This window comes from Pyxicephalus adspersus, chromosome 9, assembly GCF_032062135.1.
Source record: "Pyxicephalus adspersus chromosome 9, UCB_Pads_2.0, whole genome shotgun sequence".
Taxonomy (NCBI): Eukaryota; Metazoa; Chordata; class Amphibia; order Anura; family Pyxicephalidae; genus Pyxicephalus; species Pyxicephalus adspersus.
In genome coordinates, this window is record NC_092866.1 from 15489689 (window position 1) to 15510804 (window position 21116).

General features: G+C 36.1%; 1 protein-coding gene across 1 annotated transcript in view; it reads left to right on the plus strand.

Moving 5' to 3' along the window:
- Positions 1-21116, plus strand: part of CDH8 (cadherin 8) — a 248417-nt gene that overhangs the window by 199095 nt on the left and 28206 nt on the right. The window contains exon 9 of the mRNA XM_072422718.1: positions 20770-20891. Coding sequence (XP_072278819.1) covers positions 20770-20891 — 122 coding nt within the window. The remainder of the gene's footprint in view (positions 1-20769; positions 20892-21116) is intronic.

The following is a 21116-nucleotide window of genomic DNA, read 5'->3' on the forward strand; positions in this document are numbered from 1 at the left end:
TAAAAAGGTTGAGAAACAACGGTGTATGGTAATGAGTATGAGTAGAATTTTAATTCCTATTTTCTCAAATATTTTTTATTAATTTTACAGTAACTAGTACTAGAAGAAATACAGAGCCTACCATTGCTCTTTCATATGCCTGTTTGTCTCTCCAAAACTCTTTAATTTATGATATGCAGCAATCATACAGATCAGGGAAGACCATGTATAGTAAGTGTATTACAATACTACACCCATCACATCCACAACTATGGACCTTGTTTCTTTAGAAACAGTGGTCTGCAATGGTTGTCTCCATTGTTCATTTGAACAGGTTTCCCTCAACTGCCTTTATAAACCTGGTCCAGTCAATTTTTTCTCACAATTATTAACATTATTTTTATTATTTTGCACTGTTTGTAGGTAAAGAAGTAGTTTGGGAAAATACTGGATGTAGCTCTCTGGTTGGTTAATGTTAAACTACTCAATGGCATTAAAGTACAAGTATAGGAACTTTTAGTATTGATGACCTGACTTGGTGAACGGTTAAATAGATTTTAGCCAGGACAAACAGAGTAATTCTTGTCTGTGGGAGCACAGACAGCCAATAAAAACTTGTTATAGTCTCCAACTCTCCCCTATTCCTCGTTTGGCTATAGGTACAATTTTTGCTGTTCAATTTACAAGTTCATTTAGTAAGGAACAGCTGGACGTAATGTATGTGTTCTTACTTTGCAAAACTGTTCAATGATGCCCAAGCATATGGGTTGTTGAGTTGAATTTCTTTTTTTCTGGCATGCTATTACTGAAGGTGAAACCAGAAGAGTTAATTACATTTCAGATCAGGTTCTACCATATGATTTAATTGGCACCATAAGAAAGTTCCCTGCATACACATATGATCATTTAAAAAATATGTGCCAAGCAGCATGTTCACTCATTTTTATTTACTTTTCAATCAGAAAGTGTCCAATTAAAACACCAATTATGTAGGATCATGTAGCTACAAATATTTTGCATTCCATTCAAAAAAGCCAGAAAACTCTGTTGCTGTCAAATGTTTGAGGAAAACAACATTATGCATTCACGTGTTTACACTTTTGCATTGTATTTGCCATCTCCTATGCATTTGCTGTTTATAGAAAATTAAGACAAGATGGTGTTGCCTTCAAATCTGTAATTCAAGTTAAGAAAAATCAATACAATCCAATTATGTAAAGGACTATTGAAGTCATTAGGAGAGTCACCTCTGGCGATGGTCGGATAAATTAGCCTATGTTTGTATGCATGCTTGTAAGAAACAGCTGCTTTACCATTGAGCTTGTTGTCCGTTAAATTCAAAACAATTTTTAAAATGGAGTTTGAAATTAAAGTTAATCCAAGCCCAACTGCTAAAACTTTACATACAAGTTCTCATAATAAAGCTGATGTTTAATCTACTAGTATTTTGCTAATGAAAGTATTTAAAAAAAATATTTATTGCATAGCTTATTGAAGATCTAATCTTTGGGTTTTTCCATGCCATCAAATCAACACTGGTAAGAGGGGACAACTATACCTAAGAGGGTACTGTACCTACAAAATAGGAGACTGTGGTAATGCCCGAATTAAAGAGATAGGCCAAGTATAGTAAGACTGGGAAGAGAAGGACTCCTCCAATCAGGAGAGACAAGAAGAGGGTACGGTGGCACATTTGAGGGGTATATAAAGTTTTAGTTTCCTGGTAAAAAATTATTTGAATTTTTTTAATACTGGTTGATTGAGTAGTTCAGGCTTACAAGAACCTTCAGGGTGGGTTTGTTTTTATCAATCCAGACAGCAGAACCGTCTTGGTAACCTGTCTTTTCCTAAATTGTACATGCTTTGGCTTTAGTGAGTTTCTAGACCAGTGTTACTCAACCAAGGTTTTGTGGAACCCTAGGGTTCCTCCAGAAGTTTCTTTGACCAATGAAGTGTATTTGAGCAATGAAAAATTTGGTTTTCTCAGGTCAGCGTAAGAGGAATTCTTCCTATTGACCACCACACTAATATACTGTGGGTTGTGTATATAGTAAATATAGTAGGGGCTCCCTGAGGATCTGAAAGTTATGTCAAGGGTTTCCCTCTGTTAACAAAGTTGAGAAACCCTTAACTAGACAGTAAAGTAGAATCAGAACAATGAGCTCATCTGTTGCCAGCTTATTTATTGCAAGCCTATGTGTAGCACACCTAATTGGCCCCTATTGCTACCTCTCCCACCTTGGATTTTATTTTACAAAATATTACAATTATGTCCAAAGGCAGTTTCAGGTGCTTACATGGGCTGTATTGATTTTTTAAAGATTCCAGTTGGTGTTTTTTATCTGGCTAGAGTGCAGATAAAAAAATATTTAGTATTACAAGAAAATAAGGAAACCTTTCAAGAAAGTAAAGTTTTGAATTATTATTTTGAAAGTATTACAACAAACAAATCAGATCACATTTTAACAACTTCATTTTATGATATGTGTCAGTATCCCCCACACTCTCTGCAATAATCTCTTTGAAACTAAAAGGTTAAAATCTTATCTGTAGCAGACAATTTAAAATGCTCTCTGTATTCCAGCCAGCAGCTACCAGGGGGGTGCCCCAGGCTAGTTTTCTCTACGTAGAGTATTTTAGGATGTTCTACGGACTGGGTAAGGAAAATTCTCATCTTTTGTTCTGTATTAGAGTGTTGATGTGGGTCATAATTAATTAGTGGGGTCAAAAGCATACTTCAAAGTTTGAAAAAGGAAAAAACTTTATCATAGATGGAGCCTGTATGTAGAAAAGCTCCAGCACAGTAGGCTATATTGATAAATCATGATTCATGATTGAGCATGCTTCATTTACAATTCAGTTCACCTTACGATGTAATGGAGAACATCTTTGCATGTCAATACAACGGTTTCAAAAAAAGGCTGTCTTATTTTGACGAAGGAGCGCAATGCTTTGAATTTTAATTTCTGTATCATGCACATTTGTACAAGTAACGCTGCTGTGAAGAAGTGTGATTGAGATACTTACTTTATGTAAAGTGGAAACTCACATCAGGTTAGGAGAAATAGATAGGAGAGAAATACGTTGTCACAAGGTAATGGTTCTTATTTTAAAGTTCTTCTAGAACAAACTTTTCAAATTCACATCATGTCAAAGCAGAGCAAATCTGTATTCCACACAGTTTGTCAGGCCTGTAAAGGGACTTGTAACCTATACCTAAACTATAATATACATATACAGGATATACAGTATATATATGTGTGTATTTAGTCTCCTACCCACTGAATGAAGCATCAGGTGAATGAAGGAAAGTTGATTATTTCCTATTTAGGAGGGTTTATAATAAACATAATGCCCTAGCCTGCACTGAAAAGACACAGGTTTGCATAGGTTGTCAATCCTATTTATGTGTTACCTTGGGGTTGGGTTATAGAAGAAATAACTGTCATAAGGGCCTGCTGTGATTTCCTTTATATGTGTAGATAGTCAAGTGAAACACAATATTATACAGGTACATCTCTACACATTTCTTCTAGTTCTGTTTTTTTTTATAGAAACCTTCCCCTTCTGTCCCTGCTGCTGAAGAAACTTATATTCCAATGTTCCTTTAGCTTGATTGGGCAATGCAATAAGGGGGTATAGAGTTGTGGTTGACTGCAATGTTGTATTGAAGACCCGTGTGAGCTCCCAACCACTCCCAGCAATTGGAAATCTTTTTGTGCATACGACTGCACACAGTTGCATTGCAGTCATGGTGGGGTTCCTGTAAACAACATGACAATTCTGGAAGAAGGACTGCACCACCACTGCAAATGCAAGGACAATGCATGGAAATCATTGACTTACAGCAAGCTTTAACACTCCATAGTGTATTGTAAAATTGCTAACCATGCAGTTTTCCACCACAAGTTTTAAAAGGACCCAAATGTTGAACCTGCATACTTTTCGGAAAAATGCGGAGAACAACCATTTTAGAAACAGTAAGAACATGCAAGCACCATGTAAATATTGTACCCAATGTAAGTGAAGCTTAGGGTAAATATCTGATTTTGCATACCAATATGGTAAACCTTTTATCCAATATCTCGCTTATAACAGCTCGGTCCCCAAGCTTTTGCACATCTCAAAGACTCCGGACCGTGCATGGGTGGGAGCCGTTTGTCTGAACTGGCCCACTCGCCTATTGCAGGTCTGAACCCGTCCACTCTCCCTGAACCTGCGATGTCACTGGGAGATGTGGTCTGTGGATCTGACCTGTGCGCCCCCCCCCCAAGCGGGGTCCTTCTCCTGACCCCGCAGGTGGGTGCACTGGCCAGAGCCGGGGCCCACCTGTCAGACGGCCACAGCCCACTAGTAGGCTGAGGACCGGGGGTTGGGGACCTCTGGCCTAAAAGATATTTAATAACTAATTGCCTCACTTAGTAGTAGTTAGGTTTCTTCACTTACTCAAGTAACTTCCTCTATTCATTTAAAAAGAATGAATTGTGAAACGCCTTCAACATTACAAGTGCAGCTGAATGTGGTTCACAATGACTAGCTATACCATGACCTTAATAAATGAGAATCTTCCCAGACATTTGCCTCGTCCTTAGTATATTATATCTCATTAAAGGTTTTCAGATTGAAAAAAAAGAAAGATGAAAAAATAAGTAAAAAAAAATCCCAAAACGTTGTCTTATGGTCTCTCCACACTTCAACTATTCATCTGCTAAAAGAAAAAGGCCGTTCTTTCTTTTTTTCCTCTATGGAAAATGTCAGAAAATGCTACTCCTTACATCTCTCCCCTAAAATGTCAGTTAGACCTTCTGCTATCCGTTTGTGAGAATGAACATTCCGAAAGTGCTTTCTTTTCTCAAACGCAGTGGTAATCTTTAAAATGAATTACACTCTCTCAAGCTATATAATTATTGTAAATTGCTTTGAAAATGTATAGCTCCTTCCGCGGCCCTATCTATCAACTTAACATCATGCTGGGCACTGCTAATTCTTGATGCCTGCTATGCCTGTATAGGACAATGAAGGCTGTATCCCGCACCTGAAGCTTATTTTAATGCACTGTTGTGTATAGATACCTAATTAGACTGTTCTATTTTTTAAAATTCTTTATTCCCCTTTAATGTCTTAACCTGTTCAGTCCTGAAAGTTTCGAAAAATGTGAAATGCCTCATCAATCCCTATAGCACGGCAAGGATTAAAGCACAAATTGATAATAGCACCTTCTGTTAAATTCTCTACTCACTAAGCACATCATTTTCTAGCATAGGCTGATCATTCATTCGTAATGTCTGCTTTCACACATGCCACAATCTGTGCTGCCTATCTGTTGTTAAGGTATGAAAAAAGATTGCATGCGATAAATAGAAGTTTTGTTTGTGCTCTTTTTATTTTTGTACTCTGTCAGTTCTTCTTTGCTCGCTCAGTACATTTAAATTTCCCCGCTAGCCAGTTAGTCTAGGGACACAGTGCTATCATCCAGGAATTACAGCTACACACTGATAGCACAAAAAATAAAAAAAAAATAAAACATTATATATAATAATAACAACAGGAGCCTACTTGAAATTCTGCCAGGATAGATGTAAAGTACAAAGAGATTACACTCATTACACCATCTTCAAGTAGCGGGAGAAACTTTATTTTGTTCGGCAATCTTTTTTGTGAACCTTTGGAAGTGTAAAAAATAGAAGTGTTCGGGAAAAGTAAAAATTTGATAATGCCGAAATGTAAAACTTGACTGTAATGAGGTACAGTAGCTGTAGCATGCCTGGAACAAACCTATAATACACAAGCATCCAGTGTATTCATCAAATATATGTGCCTTAGTTAAAGATACTGAAGGGAATGTTTTGTTTAAAGTGTAATGCTGCTTTCCTAAATTACCCTCAAACAGAATATGTGAAATACAAAAAGTGTGCTTTATAGAATAATCTACTGCTTTAACTTTAAGGAAATAAAAAATATTTTGGATACTTCTGTATATAGAAAATATTTAATTAAAATGTAAGGCATGCTTAAAGTGTCCTTAAACTGAAAAAAGGAAAGTTTAGCCTAACGTGCCTAAGCAAGGGCCTCCTCAGCCCCGCAGTGAGCCGCTGCTTTCTTCTGCCAGCTCAACCATGGTCCCAACTGCTCCCAAGTTGGGAATCATTTTATGAATGGGCTCATGGTTGGAGCAGATCACAGGGCATCTCCCAAAAGCAACAAGTCGCTTTTGCCTGAATTGTTGTTGTTTGAAGATTTGTGCCGCAGCCACATGCATATCTGATTACGGCAATGCAGTTTGCAGCACACGACATATATGACTATACTTGGGAATGTAAATGGATTGTATCATGTATATTTCTCGATCTAATTGTAAATTAAAAGTTACTATCATCAGAAAAAGGGGTGTAGGATTTTTCTAAACAATAACTATGTTATATGTAATCTATAGCAGAATATTTTAAAATCACATGATAACATATGAGATCCTATATAAACGTTGAACTGTAGGCATCTAGGTCCATGAGCTGTAAGTTGTAGACAACTATAGCTATATAAGGCAGGTATCCTTTTTTTTCAAAAACATGTCCTCCATTTACCATTTCTTTACTATTACTTTCTTTTTTTGATGTTTATATACTGGCACAGACAAGCTCTCTGGTTGTAGAGACCTACAGAAGCTGTAGAGTCTCCGGATTAGGAATTAAGGAAAATATACACCATCCACCCGGGAATACCCACTAAGCCATTTATAAATGTATTATGGCTGCAAAAGGAGATTGAGGGGTGCTGATGGTTGCACTGTATACGCGGCTGATTGGTATGAGCTGTCAATATACGAATCTGTAAATCATTTCAAATACAAAGCCTAGGATGTCACAGATAAATGCATTTCCCAACATATCTGGGCATTAAAATATAAAGAAAACTTTACGAAAAGCTACAGTGCTTTAATATATTTTCCGGAAAAGTTGTACTTTTCGTAGTACTTTCTCAGTAATTAGCTCAACACCTGAATTTCTGAGCCTTCATATTTTATTTTAATCCCCTGGTCCCAAATAGATCAGCAGACTGTGTGTCGTTGAACCTGCTGTATGATATCTTTATTCTGTTTAATGAAAATAAAAGACAAGCTGGAGGGTAACAAAGAGATTCAACCTCTAAATATAATGTAATACTTCTCTGTAAAATGGACTTCTCACTCTATCCATCCACACAGGCCAAATGTAATTGAAACTTTATTCCAGGGTTTTCTATGATAGGTGATGCTGTGCTGAAATCCCCGCTATCTACTTACCTTTCTGACATTTGAAAAATAGGATTCAGCATGAAAATAGTCCCTGGGAAACCAATTTCAATTTTACAGTCAGGCTTGTGGAATTTAAGAGAGATAGAGAGGTGTGAAAATATGAGAATCCATTAATTGTTAATTCCCATTTTGGCTAAAACCCATTTACCTTTTCTGATAACGTAGAACACTCCACCACAAACCAACCAGAGAGCTCTTAGATGTTTAGCACAGTGTCGGAGAAGACAGGAATGTGCCCATTAATAAAACCATATATGGCAGCGGCGGTATGATTGCTCTAGGAGTACCACACTGAAGTCTGATTTACTCTTTGTGTTTTCTGCAACAAAGATGCAATTTAGAAGTCTTTAGTTGTTTTATTGCCTGGGGTTCTGCCTTCGTACATATTTTTTTTAAGAAGCAAATGTTTTTTAAAAAGCAAATGTGCACCATAATGTTGCAATTTTATAAAGACTTTCTGTAATTAGTTCATAGGAACACATCTGCAAAAACAATGAATGGGTAGTAATATGAACATGTATCTTTATAGAATCAAAAGTCTAGTTTCCAAATCCATGATAGTTCATTGTACATATATATATATATATATATATATATATAGATATATATTGTGTTGTGTCTAAGGCCAGACCAAAGGGAAAGAACAAAATAATCATATAGCTCTAAGTTGTAGTGAATTGCTTTAGACAGTCCACAATTCTACAGTATGCAACTACAGTATAGGCATCAACATGTTTTGTGTTGAAAAATTTGCCTCCTTCTTTCTTAGTATATTTGAAATAGAATAAAATTGTTGATTATTGTTGTATTTCTCTAAAGTACTTAACCTTTATGTTAATTTATTATAAAACCCCTCTTCTGGATAGACCGGATCTGGATCTCCCTGTCCTTCTTTGAATTTTTTATTTTTACAGGGGTTGCTTGCATGCATAATATGCGTTAGGTTATTCCCCCACATCTTCTTCATGTGTGGTCCCCATCAAAGCTGTATCATAGCTTTTGCCAGGTATAGTTAGAGTACCAGTATGTTACAAACATACTTATATTTATTAAATATTTGCCAGGGATCAAACACAAAACAAACTACTTTCAAAGTCCTATATAATGTGTCATTAGGATAAAACTATACTAAAAAGAAAGACAACTGCAAGAGAAGACATTTACAGCTATAACCTATTGCACCTAGGCCATATGCTAGTATGAATAGCCATACAGTATGGCTTAGAAATTCTGGGAGGTGGTCATAATCTACTTGCCTGATTTGATGAGCTGTATGCTATGTAGTTTTGGTTAAGTTTTCCTCTCTCAACGGGATTCAGATTTGGCCATGAATCAACTTGAATATTGGTGTCATTTTGGTGAACGTTGAATGTCGTTGAACCAAACAGAGGCATATTCGACCAACACTACATACTGTATAACCTGTTGAGTTAACAGAACAGAAAGTAAAGGAACAGTTTTAAAATTAGACATAGATGGCAGAAAACCTGCATTGTATTTTCACCACATATTATACCCAAATTATATTTAAATTATTAGTATTGCTTTTACTATTTTTTGAAAACTATACAAAGCTGTTTAGTATTCAGTTTCACTTCACATTTGTCTCTTAATGAAACTGTTCTAAGCTATTAAAAGCAATGTCAGCAATGTAATATATAATTCCTGTCGTCAATAAACCTTTTAAAACTCATAATGATTATCTAAATCACTAGGGTTTTAGTAAAAGCAAAAATAGATAAAACTGGGGTTACCCTCGACAGACTGTAATGGAAATCACTGGGAGAGAAGAGATTTACTCCCGGTATATCCATCAGTGTTTCCCAGAGCTCATGGACCAAGCTATGCATTAAGCTAATCTTCTAGCTAAAATACTTAATTATTTTGGGCACTCTAGTGCTTCTAGTACAGGTTTCAGTGATGTAGAAAAACAGCCCCACTATCCCATTTCCTGGCCTGGGAAGCGTATCAATTAACTAAAGTGTTCCAACGATTATGTATTATTTTCAGACGATTACCATTTCTAATAATTTTGACGGATTTCTGACATGCTCCAGGATTTGTAATGTTTTTACCGTTGTAGCAAGGGAAATGAATTGGCAGACGTGTTTATGACAGTCTTCCAAAGGGAGCAAGGCAGCCCTAGTGAAACTATTTCTGAATTCATTTTTTTATAATGGGAAATTAAATGGAACATAATAAGAAAACCAACGCTGTCTAGTTTGTCTCTTGTAATAAAAAAATACAAAATTGATGACCGACTGTACATCTTGCAACTTTTTTTACTTTTTGGGTGACATTTGCCCGGAAAGTTCGAAAGGGATTTTACCTTTTCTATGTAATAAAGAAAAATAATCATTGAACAGTTACACATATTTTAGAATCAATTCTTAAAAATGCTTTAACAAAATATAACATTTTTAATGGCACTAGACCAAATCATATGGTGGTTACATATAGGATTGACATATATAAATATATACATAGATACAATTGTCACCATGTTTAGAAAACCTCCATCATTGTAAAAATGCATTTTGCTCATTATCCAGGACTTTAATGGTATCTAGCTTCTACATAACAATATAATCAGCCATTATATAATAAAACCACTTTGTTTTATTTTACTCAAGAAAATTGTTAAAAGCATTAAAGTAAGCAAAACAGCTGCAATGTACAAAGAGATTAGTTATATTTAGCAGTGTGTAATATGGAAAGTACTGATCTCTTGTCATCATGCAAAGATATATATATTTTTTATGCTTTTAACAATTTTGTTTACAAAGTGTTTTCTTGATATATTTGTACAAGTAAGATACCATTAAAAGCCCCAACTTTCATGCTATGAAAAATATAAAAAGTTTTTAGCTTGAGATAGACCTTATTGATTATGGTTTATAGGTTTTAAAAAAATTCAATGAAGCTATATTTAAAATGTATGTAAATGCAATATTTATTAAAGAAAAGATAAAGAGTAGAAAACTCCTTGGTGATGAGACTTTAAATTGATCTAAATGAACAAGTAGTAACAGATAAACAATAAAACCAGTCATTACAATGTGCATTTATAAACATTTAATATAAAATGACAATAAATATAAAAAAAAGTCTGCATGAAAGGAGTATTTAGTAGTGTAGGTACAAATAAGGGTTATTGATACCAGACTCATTTTTGTCAAGGTTCTAACGCATTTCTCAGTATCATTAGATTTCCCTGCTTCATCAGGTCATATATACACTAAAAATTAACTATCATTGTCATGATGAAAAGTTGATTTTATATGATGGCTTTATGATGGCTTTCTGTTTCCCTCTGTGAAGATTACTCTTTTTATTTGTCCTGGTAACCATTTTAACTAAGGCATACTATAGGGGAAAAACCAACATTATGAGTGGTTATCATTCAGTGTTCACAGAAAAACTCTCTGGGATGAAAACTATGTTCACTTAGAGAGATTTCCTTTCTTCTTACAAAGCTGGATAGCTGCAGAATAAAACAAGGGTTGTAACACTACTCTATTCTATCCTAACTACCCTAAACTAAACGATTGTCCTAATCAATTTTCTAAGATTGTATATTAGACGAGTATTCCGGACTCTTGTAACACAAATCAAATAGTACGGCCCATCCTAAATCATGTAAACCACTGTCTACCCAAAAACTGGAAAACATTATTCAACCACCAAGCTTCTCAAAGGCCTGCAAATAAAAAGGAATTTTACATCTTAAATCATTTGATTTATACACAGTGTTGGTCTATGACCCCAAAAGGGTAAACTGTGTGGGTTTAGTTAAGCTTGCAGCTTGCTTTTGTACATAAAACGTACAATCATTCACCAATAACTTTATAAATGTAAGAAAACTTTATTACTGGATGTAAAATTTGCTGTCAAACTGTCAACCACAAATCCAGTGATTAAATGGGTCTTATTTTTTTTGTTAAAAGCCCTATTTCCATCACATTTACTCTCCAGTAGGAGAACATTTACCATATATTACATGTACAAAGGTCTTACAAATAAACAGAAAACATAACAACAAAAAGTCATACAAATAGTATTTTGCAACCAGCCAAGTAGCTGATAATGTATTCTTTCTTTGGTTTTCAAGCATTGGTGACATTAACATAATTTAGAATAAGTGCTGGCTTTTGACACTTGAAAGAAAATACTTGAAATAAATAATATGTTATGCATGACAGGCTATATGGCTTAATGGAAAAATAAGCATAAAGACAAAGCACATTGTTTGTATGTGTTGGTGGGGGGTGGAGGGGTCAAGTGAGAATATAAAATAAGAAGAAATATTGAAAGACATGTCCACTGCTAGATTATTCTTTAAAACAAATCTTTCAAGAAGATGAAAAAATACAAAATAACAATAGGGTCAAACAGATGGAATTTTTGTCTGAACTCAAAAATTTTTGCCCGTGCATGACTGGAGTATAACTATAGGAATGGGTTTTGCTCCTTCCAAGGTGCAAGAATTCAGAAAGTCAATATTTGCTTAGGAGTTTTTCTTATTGGCACTTTTTTTTAAGGCAATGTAGTCAGGATAGTTTAAGGTATAGGTGTGTGATTTTTCATGATGGTGGAAAAGAGCATTGTAAGCTGAAATACCATCTTTTCTATCTTACCTTTAGCTTCCTGCAGCCGCAGGAGGTCTACCATTGAAAGTGAACACCCAACTGGGTTGAAAAATCACCAACGCCTCAAATACATCTTATCAGTGTGCTGATGTTCTGATATTGTCTAGTCATCACTCTGATATTATTTGCAATACCCAAAAGTAAGTCACTAAAATGTGTGTGAATCACAAGCCTGCTTAAACAGTTACCAAAAATTCTATCAAAATTTATTTAAAAGGATGAAAAAAACTCAGCTATTGGTATTTAAAGTCAATGGGGTTGATTTACTATAAGTGTTTAGGTGACTCACTTAGCAAAGAGTGATTACTCCGCAGGGGAATGGGATAAAGCCCATCCAATCATGTTCATGCACAAGTTTATTTGTTTAATTTTGCAAAGGGGATTTTCACAACATCAACTAAACTATCCCAAGTGAACAGCCTAAGGGTCTTTAATACATATACCCCAGTGTTTTTGTGGCCCTGAGATCAGTATCCAAGTGCACTTAACCTTTATTCAGGCCTTTCCAGGTATAGTGGGCTATAGTGATACAGATGACCAGTTTTTCTACCAATCTCTGGACGCAAAAAAACAAAATACAGACATTGGCAAAGCACCCAGCATATTCACCAGTACAGTACAATTATACATTTTAAAGGCATTGTCTGCATCTTCCTAAGCACACAGTTATGTGTTATATAAGGCTTTACATGCTGTTCACTCTGTTCTTCTATCTGGACGATCAATTTGCCCTTGAGACATGGTTCAAAATTGATAGGTACGACAAGCTTCCAGACCACAGCCTCTTCATGTAGGAAAGCCAGCAGTCTCTGAGAATACACTAAGTAACACATCAACTTTCTGTACTTTCAATCTGAAGAGCTATTTGCTGCCTGACTGCACTGCTGACACATAAAGCGAATGCATTCAAAACCAGAGGATTGTAGTCATTTATAATAAACCTTCAGCCTGATCCTTCTTAGGGACTCATCAACTTGCCCATAGTAGGGAAGAGGGCTGCAGCCTTTCACACTTCACTGACTCATCTGAAAAGATTTGGAGTCATTCCATTTGTCGCTGGAGGGTCTGGGTGAGCACTGTCTTGGAAAGCAGAGAGTTAAATACATTTTCACATCCTCAAAAAACACTTAGAAACTATTGTACATATTGACTGTCAACAAATAAATATATACATATGGCTATAAGCAGATTGATAGCAGTGTGAAGGGCTGGGCATATTTTTATGATATATAGTTCATTGAGGAGGTTATTCAACAAAATAGCCAATCAGACTCTTACTAGGATGTAAATTGATTTTTCCTTACATTACATTACACTTTTTAGACTAACAAGAAAACAGGAATGTATCAGAGCGTCTAGAAAAAAAATGAATATTGATTCATTTATTGTTCAACATCAGATGCAATAAGTACCTTTAAAGCGGAACTAAACCTTAACAATAAAAAACTGTGAGCAGGCAGGCTCTTTATTGTAGAAGGAAAAGGTTTGGTCTGTTTCTCAAAAAAACAAACATACCTGCCAGTTCACCATCATTTTTGGAATGTACACTATGATCAATGTACCGGGATGGATGAACGGAACTTTGCATTCCAGCCTGGCCAATCCAGGTCGCCGAAGACCCAAAACCAGAAGAAAACTGGTGAAGATATTGGTAGAATAAAGGTAGTTGAGATTATTTCCATTTTAATTTCATAAATACGGTTCCTAAATTTCCCAGAACCGTACCAGTCAGAGCGATTAAGGCCTAGCACTTTGGATCCATCAGGGCTCTTTTAATTTTTACAGTGTTGTCAGGCTAACACTGTGAGTGTGCTTACTGGAGGGAAAACCACAGGGATTACACTTTTATTAGGTTGCTATTCCACTGTCATCCTGTAAGTAGGATTGGAATGTATTCATGACTAAGCTCTACTACTTTAATGTACTCATTTATCACTAATTTGACTTCTAGCCTGCAGCCCTTTTATTAACAAATTTTTATCAAACATTAACATTTTACAACATAAAAAGCATAAATAACATCTAAAATAACTTTCCATTACCATGAATTAACCATATATTAATAGATTATATATTAATATATTAATAGATTAAAAGTCCATTTTCTAAGGCACAAAGCACTGCCATTAACCCTTCCTGGTTGCCAGTCCTTGAAGGCCCACCCTACCACATAGGACCTGCACCAAAACAGATAATATTGTCCCAGCACTGCCATTAACCCTTCCTGGTTGCCAGTCCTTGAAGGCCCACCCTACCACATAGGACCTGCACCAAAACAGATAATATTGTCCCAGCACTGCCATTAACCCTTCCTGGTTGCCAGTCCTTGAAGGCCCACCCTACCACATAGGACCTGCACCAAAACAGATAATATTGTCCCAGCTGCCCAAACCCCAAACCGGTTTAAACTCCCCTTCACACCAATCTGGAGACTCCACACTGAAGATGGATTTCACAACCCCACTGATAACACCACCAAAAACAGATTACCCCTGAGGACCTAAACTGCCCCAAAAGATACAAGAGGTTTTCCCTTCCAATTTAAAAATCAAGTGACCACCCCTCTACCTTCTTGCTTTTTTTTATCACTTTAACCCCCCCCTCACCTCTGCCTACCTACCATTCCTTAGCCTTACCTTTTCCTTACACCAAAAAAATACTTTTAACCCTTTCCTGTCTGCTCGCTGTCCCCCCGGTCATGCAGGCCTTTCTCCTACACTCCTTTTCCTCACTCCATTTTGGGTCTGTCTATATGTGCTCTGAATACAAAAAATACTGAAAAATTCTAGAGGCTTTCTGCACCATAAATATCATTTATGATGTCGCCCATTATTCTACTTTAAGGCAGGATAAACTTTCTGGATTCACATGTTTACTCATGTTGACCAATAACATGGATGTCATCAATGGTGGAAGCAAACTTAGGCCATCACTTGAATTCTTCTGCACAGGTTTCATGTAGACTGAACAGACTCAATTGTCAAACATATATAGAAAATTGAGAAAAAGGAACCCTACTGCACTGAAGTAGATAAAGTAAAAAAATATATATTTTTTATTATAATAGAGCATTTGTTTGGTTCTCAACAAAATCCTTTGTAGGCTTCCAATTTCCTAGCTCACAAAAAGTTTTAAGCCATCTTTTGTCTTTTCGAAGGTTAAACAGTCACTGAAATTGTAACAACCAGCTGAATTGTGCAGCCCTTAACAGAGTAGTCAAAATGATTCATATTAGATCTTCTAAGTCCTACAGCACAAGCATCAGATAAGACATTTGTTTAAGCCATAATATTATTCCAATAGCATCTTTATTTTTTGCATTATATGAAAGTCAGCCTTGCAAAGTTCATCATTTTGATGCCAGAGCAGCAATACAACCATGATAAAATGTACAATATCACAGCTGAGAAGTTATCATAGGTGTTGCTTTCAGATAAGCATATAATTAATAAGAATAGTTGCAATAACAGAAGCCTGGGGACGGTTTTATTGACCTATGAAGGTCCCGGTGATTGGTGGATGTTATCAGTAATGAGAGCTCATGACCTTGGAATACTCTGGTTGCTAGTTATATTGTATGTGGGTTTTGTTTTCTGCTGGTTAGTTATTGGCTATTGAAAAAGCTGATATCAGGAGTTTAAGCCGAGATATTACAATACATTACAGGGGAACTCTACATTTAAAAAAAAGGCTTTAGGAAAAAGAATTATATTTAATTAAGAAACACAATAATACATAAGACATATCCTCTAAATATCTCTAGATAGTATTCAATTTTAACCACATCTATTCTGTAGGTTTATTATAATTCATTATGTTATATTTTTGATGACGTTCTGTGCATTGTGATTGGGTGCATTTGCAATGTATGGTAATAATGGACAAAATACTGCACATTGACATGCATGTGTTGATGTATGGGAAAACCACTGGGGAAGTGTGCTGTAGGTGTGTTAAAGTACACCATACCATGAATATTTGGGATACCATGGTTGGCTTTATTCTAAAAATGCTAGTTGCCTGGTTTTATTTGGCTTCTATTCACATTGATCAGGAGCAATAAAAAATGCAATAAATATTCAGAGATTTCTTTAAAAGAAAAGTTAGACTTCTATATAAATTCAGCTAAAAATTACTAGATAAAAAATGTATAGGTCAATAGAGCTCTGGAGCTGTTACTACAGTACTTATATTGCCTAACTAGGTGCTTCAGCCTATGATTGGACAGTGAAAAGAGAAGCAACATGCTCTCTGCCAGCACCTTAAAGTGGAACTTTCACCCCAAAAAACACCTTTACTGAAAAGCCCTTAATCCCTCCACAGTCTAGTAGGTCCCACACCGTCTCTATTCCTTCAGGTGCAGACGGAACAGTGTGAGCGACCATGTGATTTGTTCTTCTTACGTGGTCTGTTCTTGTCACCTACTGCACAGGTGTAAGATCCAGTGATGCGTCTTCCTAAAATTGTAAAAAAAAAAGTGCTAATGGCACTGTGCATGCATTTACATTCTAAATCTCGTCTGAAACATGCCCTATGTCGGCCATACACAAAAGGAGCAGCCTCTTGGGATATGTGACATATGTATCCTAGAAGGCTGCGGGTTTCCACTTCATTCTTTACTGCCATGGCAGTTAAGATGAAGGGGAAGGGGTCTGATTTAACTAAATCATTTTTTGTGCTGCTTTTTCCTTAACCCCACCAGCTCTGCAATACAGGGACTGCAAAAAGCCATTTGATACTTACATTTACATGCATGCTTTTTGGAATTACCATGTGCTTTACAAAGCACTGAATCCAAATCAATAGCATGACAGTTACCTTTAAATAGTTATTCCTTAAAAGAATGGACAATTTTTGGTTTGAGTTAATTCACCCAGCAGTTCATTTTTGTCCTGGGACCATGCTGTGCACCATCTCTCGGTATTTTTTTTACTCTATTATATAGAACAAAAAGCCAGCAATATTCATGGGATTGCCCAATAATAGCCTCAGCAAGTGGTTGAACTTGGGAACTTAAAAAAATTGGAAGCCAGAACCCTATAGCAAAAAAAGATGGCGGATGACTCACTGGTGTCTATTTAAGATGACGCTTCTAAAAGTCTTTGCCTTGACCGGGTTTTGGACTTAGGGTGATCTAAGAAAGAATTACACAGAAGCATTATAATACAAAATGCCCATTTAAAGTAATGTTTTTTAACGAAGGTGTTAGTTTGTAAATTTATAGAAAGATTGGCGTGTCATGTTCAAAACAACGCTCCAAGACATCTAACTTATCAATAAAGCAAGATTGAAGATACCCGTAAAACGCCAAGGGGAAAATTTGATAGCGTAATAGACAGAATTAGGAGAGCACATTAATCAAACTCTGTTTACTCTCCATAAATCAAAGCCGAAATATGTTTTTAGCCGGTACTATTGACATCCTGTGTCTTTTAATATGGAGAGGAAAGTCTCTAACACATTTTGTGCTGAGATGCTATTCATTCGGAGGAGAGACCTCGGATCTAATCATTGAATGAATCACGAGCAGATCAAAAATGATCCCAGTCACTCTTCTCTATTTTCGTAGCAGTTGTCAGAGGAAATTGCATTCGGCGGATGAATTTGATTGATAAAATAGACGTTAGGGAATTAATCCCAGCCAGGCTACCATGCTGTTTACTTCTCTTGTGCAGAAATAAATAAAAAAGACAAATAATAAAAAGAGCAAAGAGCATTGTATATGCTCATGATAACTTTAATGTGTTATTACTGTGAATTTACAGTATTATTGTAATGTTTTAAAGTTTGTGGCCAACCATAATTTGCCTTATTAGTATACATTGTATAAATCATTAACAACAGTTTCATGTAAGAAAGACTAATGTAAACCATATTATTAACCCATTGAGGGCTGGATTACAAAACGTCACACTGAAAATCAAAATCAAAAACTCAAATCACAGAGTGATTGAATTTGCATTCTACAGTTAGGTCCATAAATATTTGGACAGAGACAACTCAGATGCAGTTGAACTGCAGACTTTCAGCTTTAATTCTGTAGGTTGAACAAAAAGATTGCATAAAAATGTGAGGAACTAAAGACTTTTTTTTACACAATCACTTCATTTCAGAGGCTCAAAAGTAATTGGACAATTGACTCAAAGACTATTTCATGGGCTGGTGTGGACAATTCCTTTGTAACGTCATTATCAATTAAGGAGATAAAAGGCCTGGAGTTGATTTGAGGGGGGGTGCTTGTATGTGGAAGATTTTGCTGTGAACAGACATGCGGTCATAGGAGCTCTCCATGCAGGTGAAACGAGCCATCCTTAAGCTGCAAAAACTGAAAAAAACTTGATGGATGATCGCAGAATCATTTCCATGGTGAAGAGAAACCCCTTCACAACAGCCGCATTCATTGAGGAGATACCCGGGCACTAGAGGTTAGGTAACCTCTAGTGCCCCAGGATCGCAGTGGATTCTCAGAGCTGCAATCATTCTTGCAGCCCTGAGAATCCTGTTTGTGATCCCCGGCACTGGAGGTTAATTGGGGTCAAGTATCCCCATTCAAAACCTCTAGTGATCCCTGATTGGCTGAGGAAAGCTTTCCTCAGCCAATCAGAGAGCACTAGAGGTTTTGAAAGGGGAAACGTGTAACCCATTAAACTTCTAGTGCCAGAGATTGCACACTAAGCTGATCATTGATCAGCACAGCCCACAATCTTTCTTTTTTTTTTATTTGAACGCGATCAGTGAATTTACGCTAGCCATTCTTGCTTACAATTTCCGTAAGCGAGAAGGTCCGTATTTGCCGCGAGATCAAGTTTTAAAAACTCGCTCATTCCTACTCAAGAATAGAAAGGCTAGATTGAACTTTGCTCAAAAACATCTAAAAAAGCCAGCACTGTCCTGGAAAAACATTCTTTGGACAGATGAAACCAAGATCAACCTTTACCAGAATGATTGCAAGAAAAAAGTATGGAGAAGGTGTGGAACAGCTCATGATCCAAAGCATACCACATCATCTGTAAAACATGGTGGGGGCAGTGTGATGGCTTGGGCGTGCATGGCTGCCATGGCACTGGGACACTATTGTTTATCCATGATGTGACACAGGACAGAAGCAGCCGAATGAATTCTGAGGTGTTCAGAGACATACTGTCTGCTCATATCCAGCTAAATGCAGTCACATTGATTGGGAGACGTTTCAGAACACAGATGGACAATGACCCAAAACATACAGCCAAAGCAACCCAGGTGTTTATTAAAACAAAGAAGTGGAATATTCTTGAATGGCCAATTATTAGAAATTAACATTTTATTTTTAGCTTTTAAATTTGTCCAATTACTTTTGAGCTCCTGAAATGAAGTGATTGTGTTATAAAAAGGTTTTAGTTCCTCACAATTTAATGCAATCTTTTGTTCAACCCACTGATCTAAACCTGAAAGTCTGCAGTTCAACTGCATCTGAGTTGTTTCATTTAAAATAATTGTGGTAATGTACAGAACCAAAATTAGAAAAAAGTTGTCTCTGTCTAAATATTTATGAACCTAACTGTATTTTATCATATCAACTCATAATGGCTTAGTAGTGTGTATGGTCCCCCAGTGCCTGTATGCACAGCTTAAAATGTCCAAGTATGCTTCTAATGAGATAGTGCCCTGGAGAATATTCTCCCAGACCCTGATTATGATATTGAAGAGGTCTTGGACTGGACTGGTAAACTACTTGACGGAGTTGGATGCACATATACATAATGCCCCGAAGGGTCCCTTTTGGATTCAGATCTGGAGAACATGGGCGCCAGTCAATAGCATCAATCCCTTCGACATTGAGATACTACCTACTAGCTAATTGCAATACTAATGAAAAATCAGTCAAGAAAAATAAGTAGAGAAAAATGGTTTGTGAGAAAATCATTTCGCTCTTTGGAGGTTAACTCACTGTTTCCCCACCTCTCCACCGGTTGTTGCTTTTATTTGCACCAAAGAAGGTGACATATTATAATCACTTGCACTTCATAACAGTATAGATTGATTTTCCAAATGTTTATTGACTTGGCATGTTTCATACTGTGTTGATTAATTGTTTATATATATTACAAGTTTTGGAAGCTAAGGATCAAATGCATAAATTAAACATTAGTAATAATTGTCCATATCCAATAATCACCCAACAATGCAATGTTTAATCTAACGTCTGTGATGCAGCAGGAAAAGTGCTACTTGATTTTTTGTAGCTGATGTGTAAATGAAAAAAAAAATCATGATCACATGAATTATAGATCCAAGCTTTTCTACATATGACTATCTTGAGAACTGTTTGAAGGAATAATGTCTTTAAACTGCCAGCCTAGTTTTCACTTTGTGTTACATTATCACAGCTTAAATACAAATAAGCATATGTCAAGAATCATTGATATATTTTGTAAATAGCAGCCCATTATGACATTTGCTGTGCTAATATAATAGATCTTAAGCCAAAACAACTAATCAAATGGAATTTGTGTTTAGTGCCAAAAACAAATAAAGTGCATACTTCTTTCTAAAAACTATTTTGGATGCATAATAAATAGTGTCAGTAGAATAGGGTAAATATCATCACTCCAAAATGGTTTTATTTATTCCTCGAAGGTCTTAATCAACTCCATCCTAAACGAATGCCATGTGCTCTCTGAAGATTTATGCGGGAGATGCAAAATGTTGGCTTTTTCCTTCCCTTCGGTTTAACTTCAGATACTTAGCGGCTAATACAATTCTATTAGCAAGTTAAAAAGCATAAAACAGGCCTTGTTTTATTTAAATATATGCGGTGGCAATGTCACAGGAATGGCTAAACTTTGTCTTCTGTTCTTCTTTTGACTTTAGGAAACCACAGTCAGATCTCCAGAGTGCCCGTTTCAATTAAGGTTCTCGATGTTAACGACAATGCCCCTGAGTTTGCAACAGACTATGAAGCTTTTCTTTGTGAAAATGGAAAACCTGGACAGGTAAGACTGACTGTAGCTCTGAAAAGTTAACTTTGTTTCATTCATTGAAATGTGGAACATTATTATTGTTAATATTGTTAATAAAAAGTATATACCGTGTTTCCCCGAAAATAAGACACTGTCTTATATTTTTTTTGGCTCCCAAAAACACACTAGGTCTTATTTTCAGGGGATGTCTTATTTTTCCATGAAGAAGACTACAGTACACATTTATTGTTGAAAGTC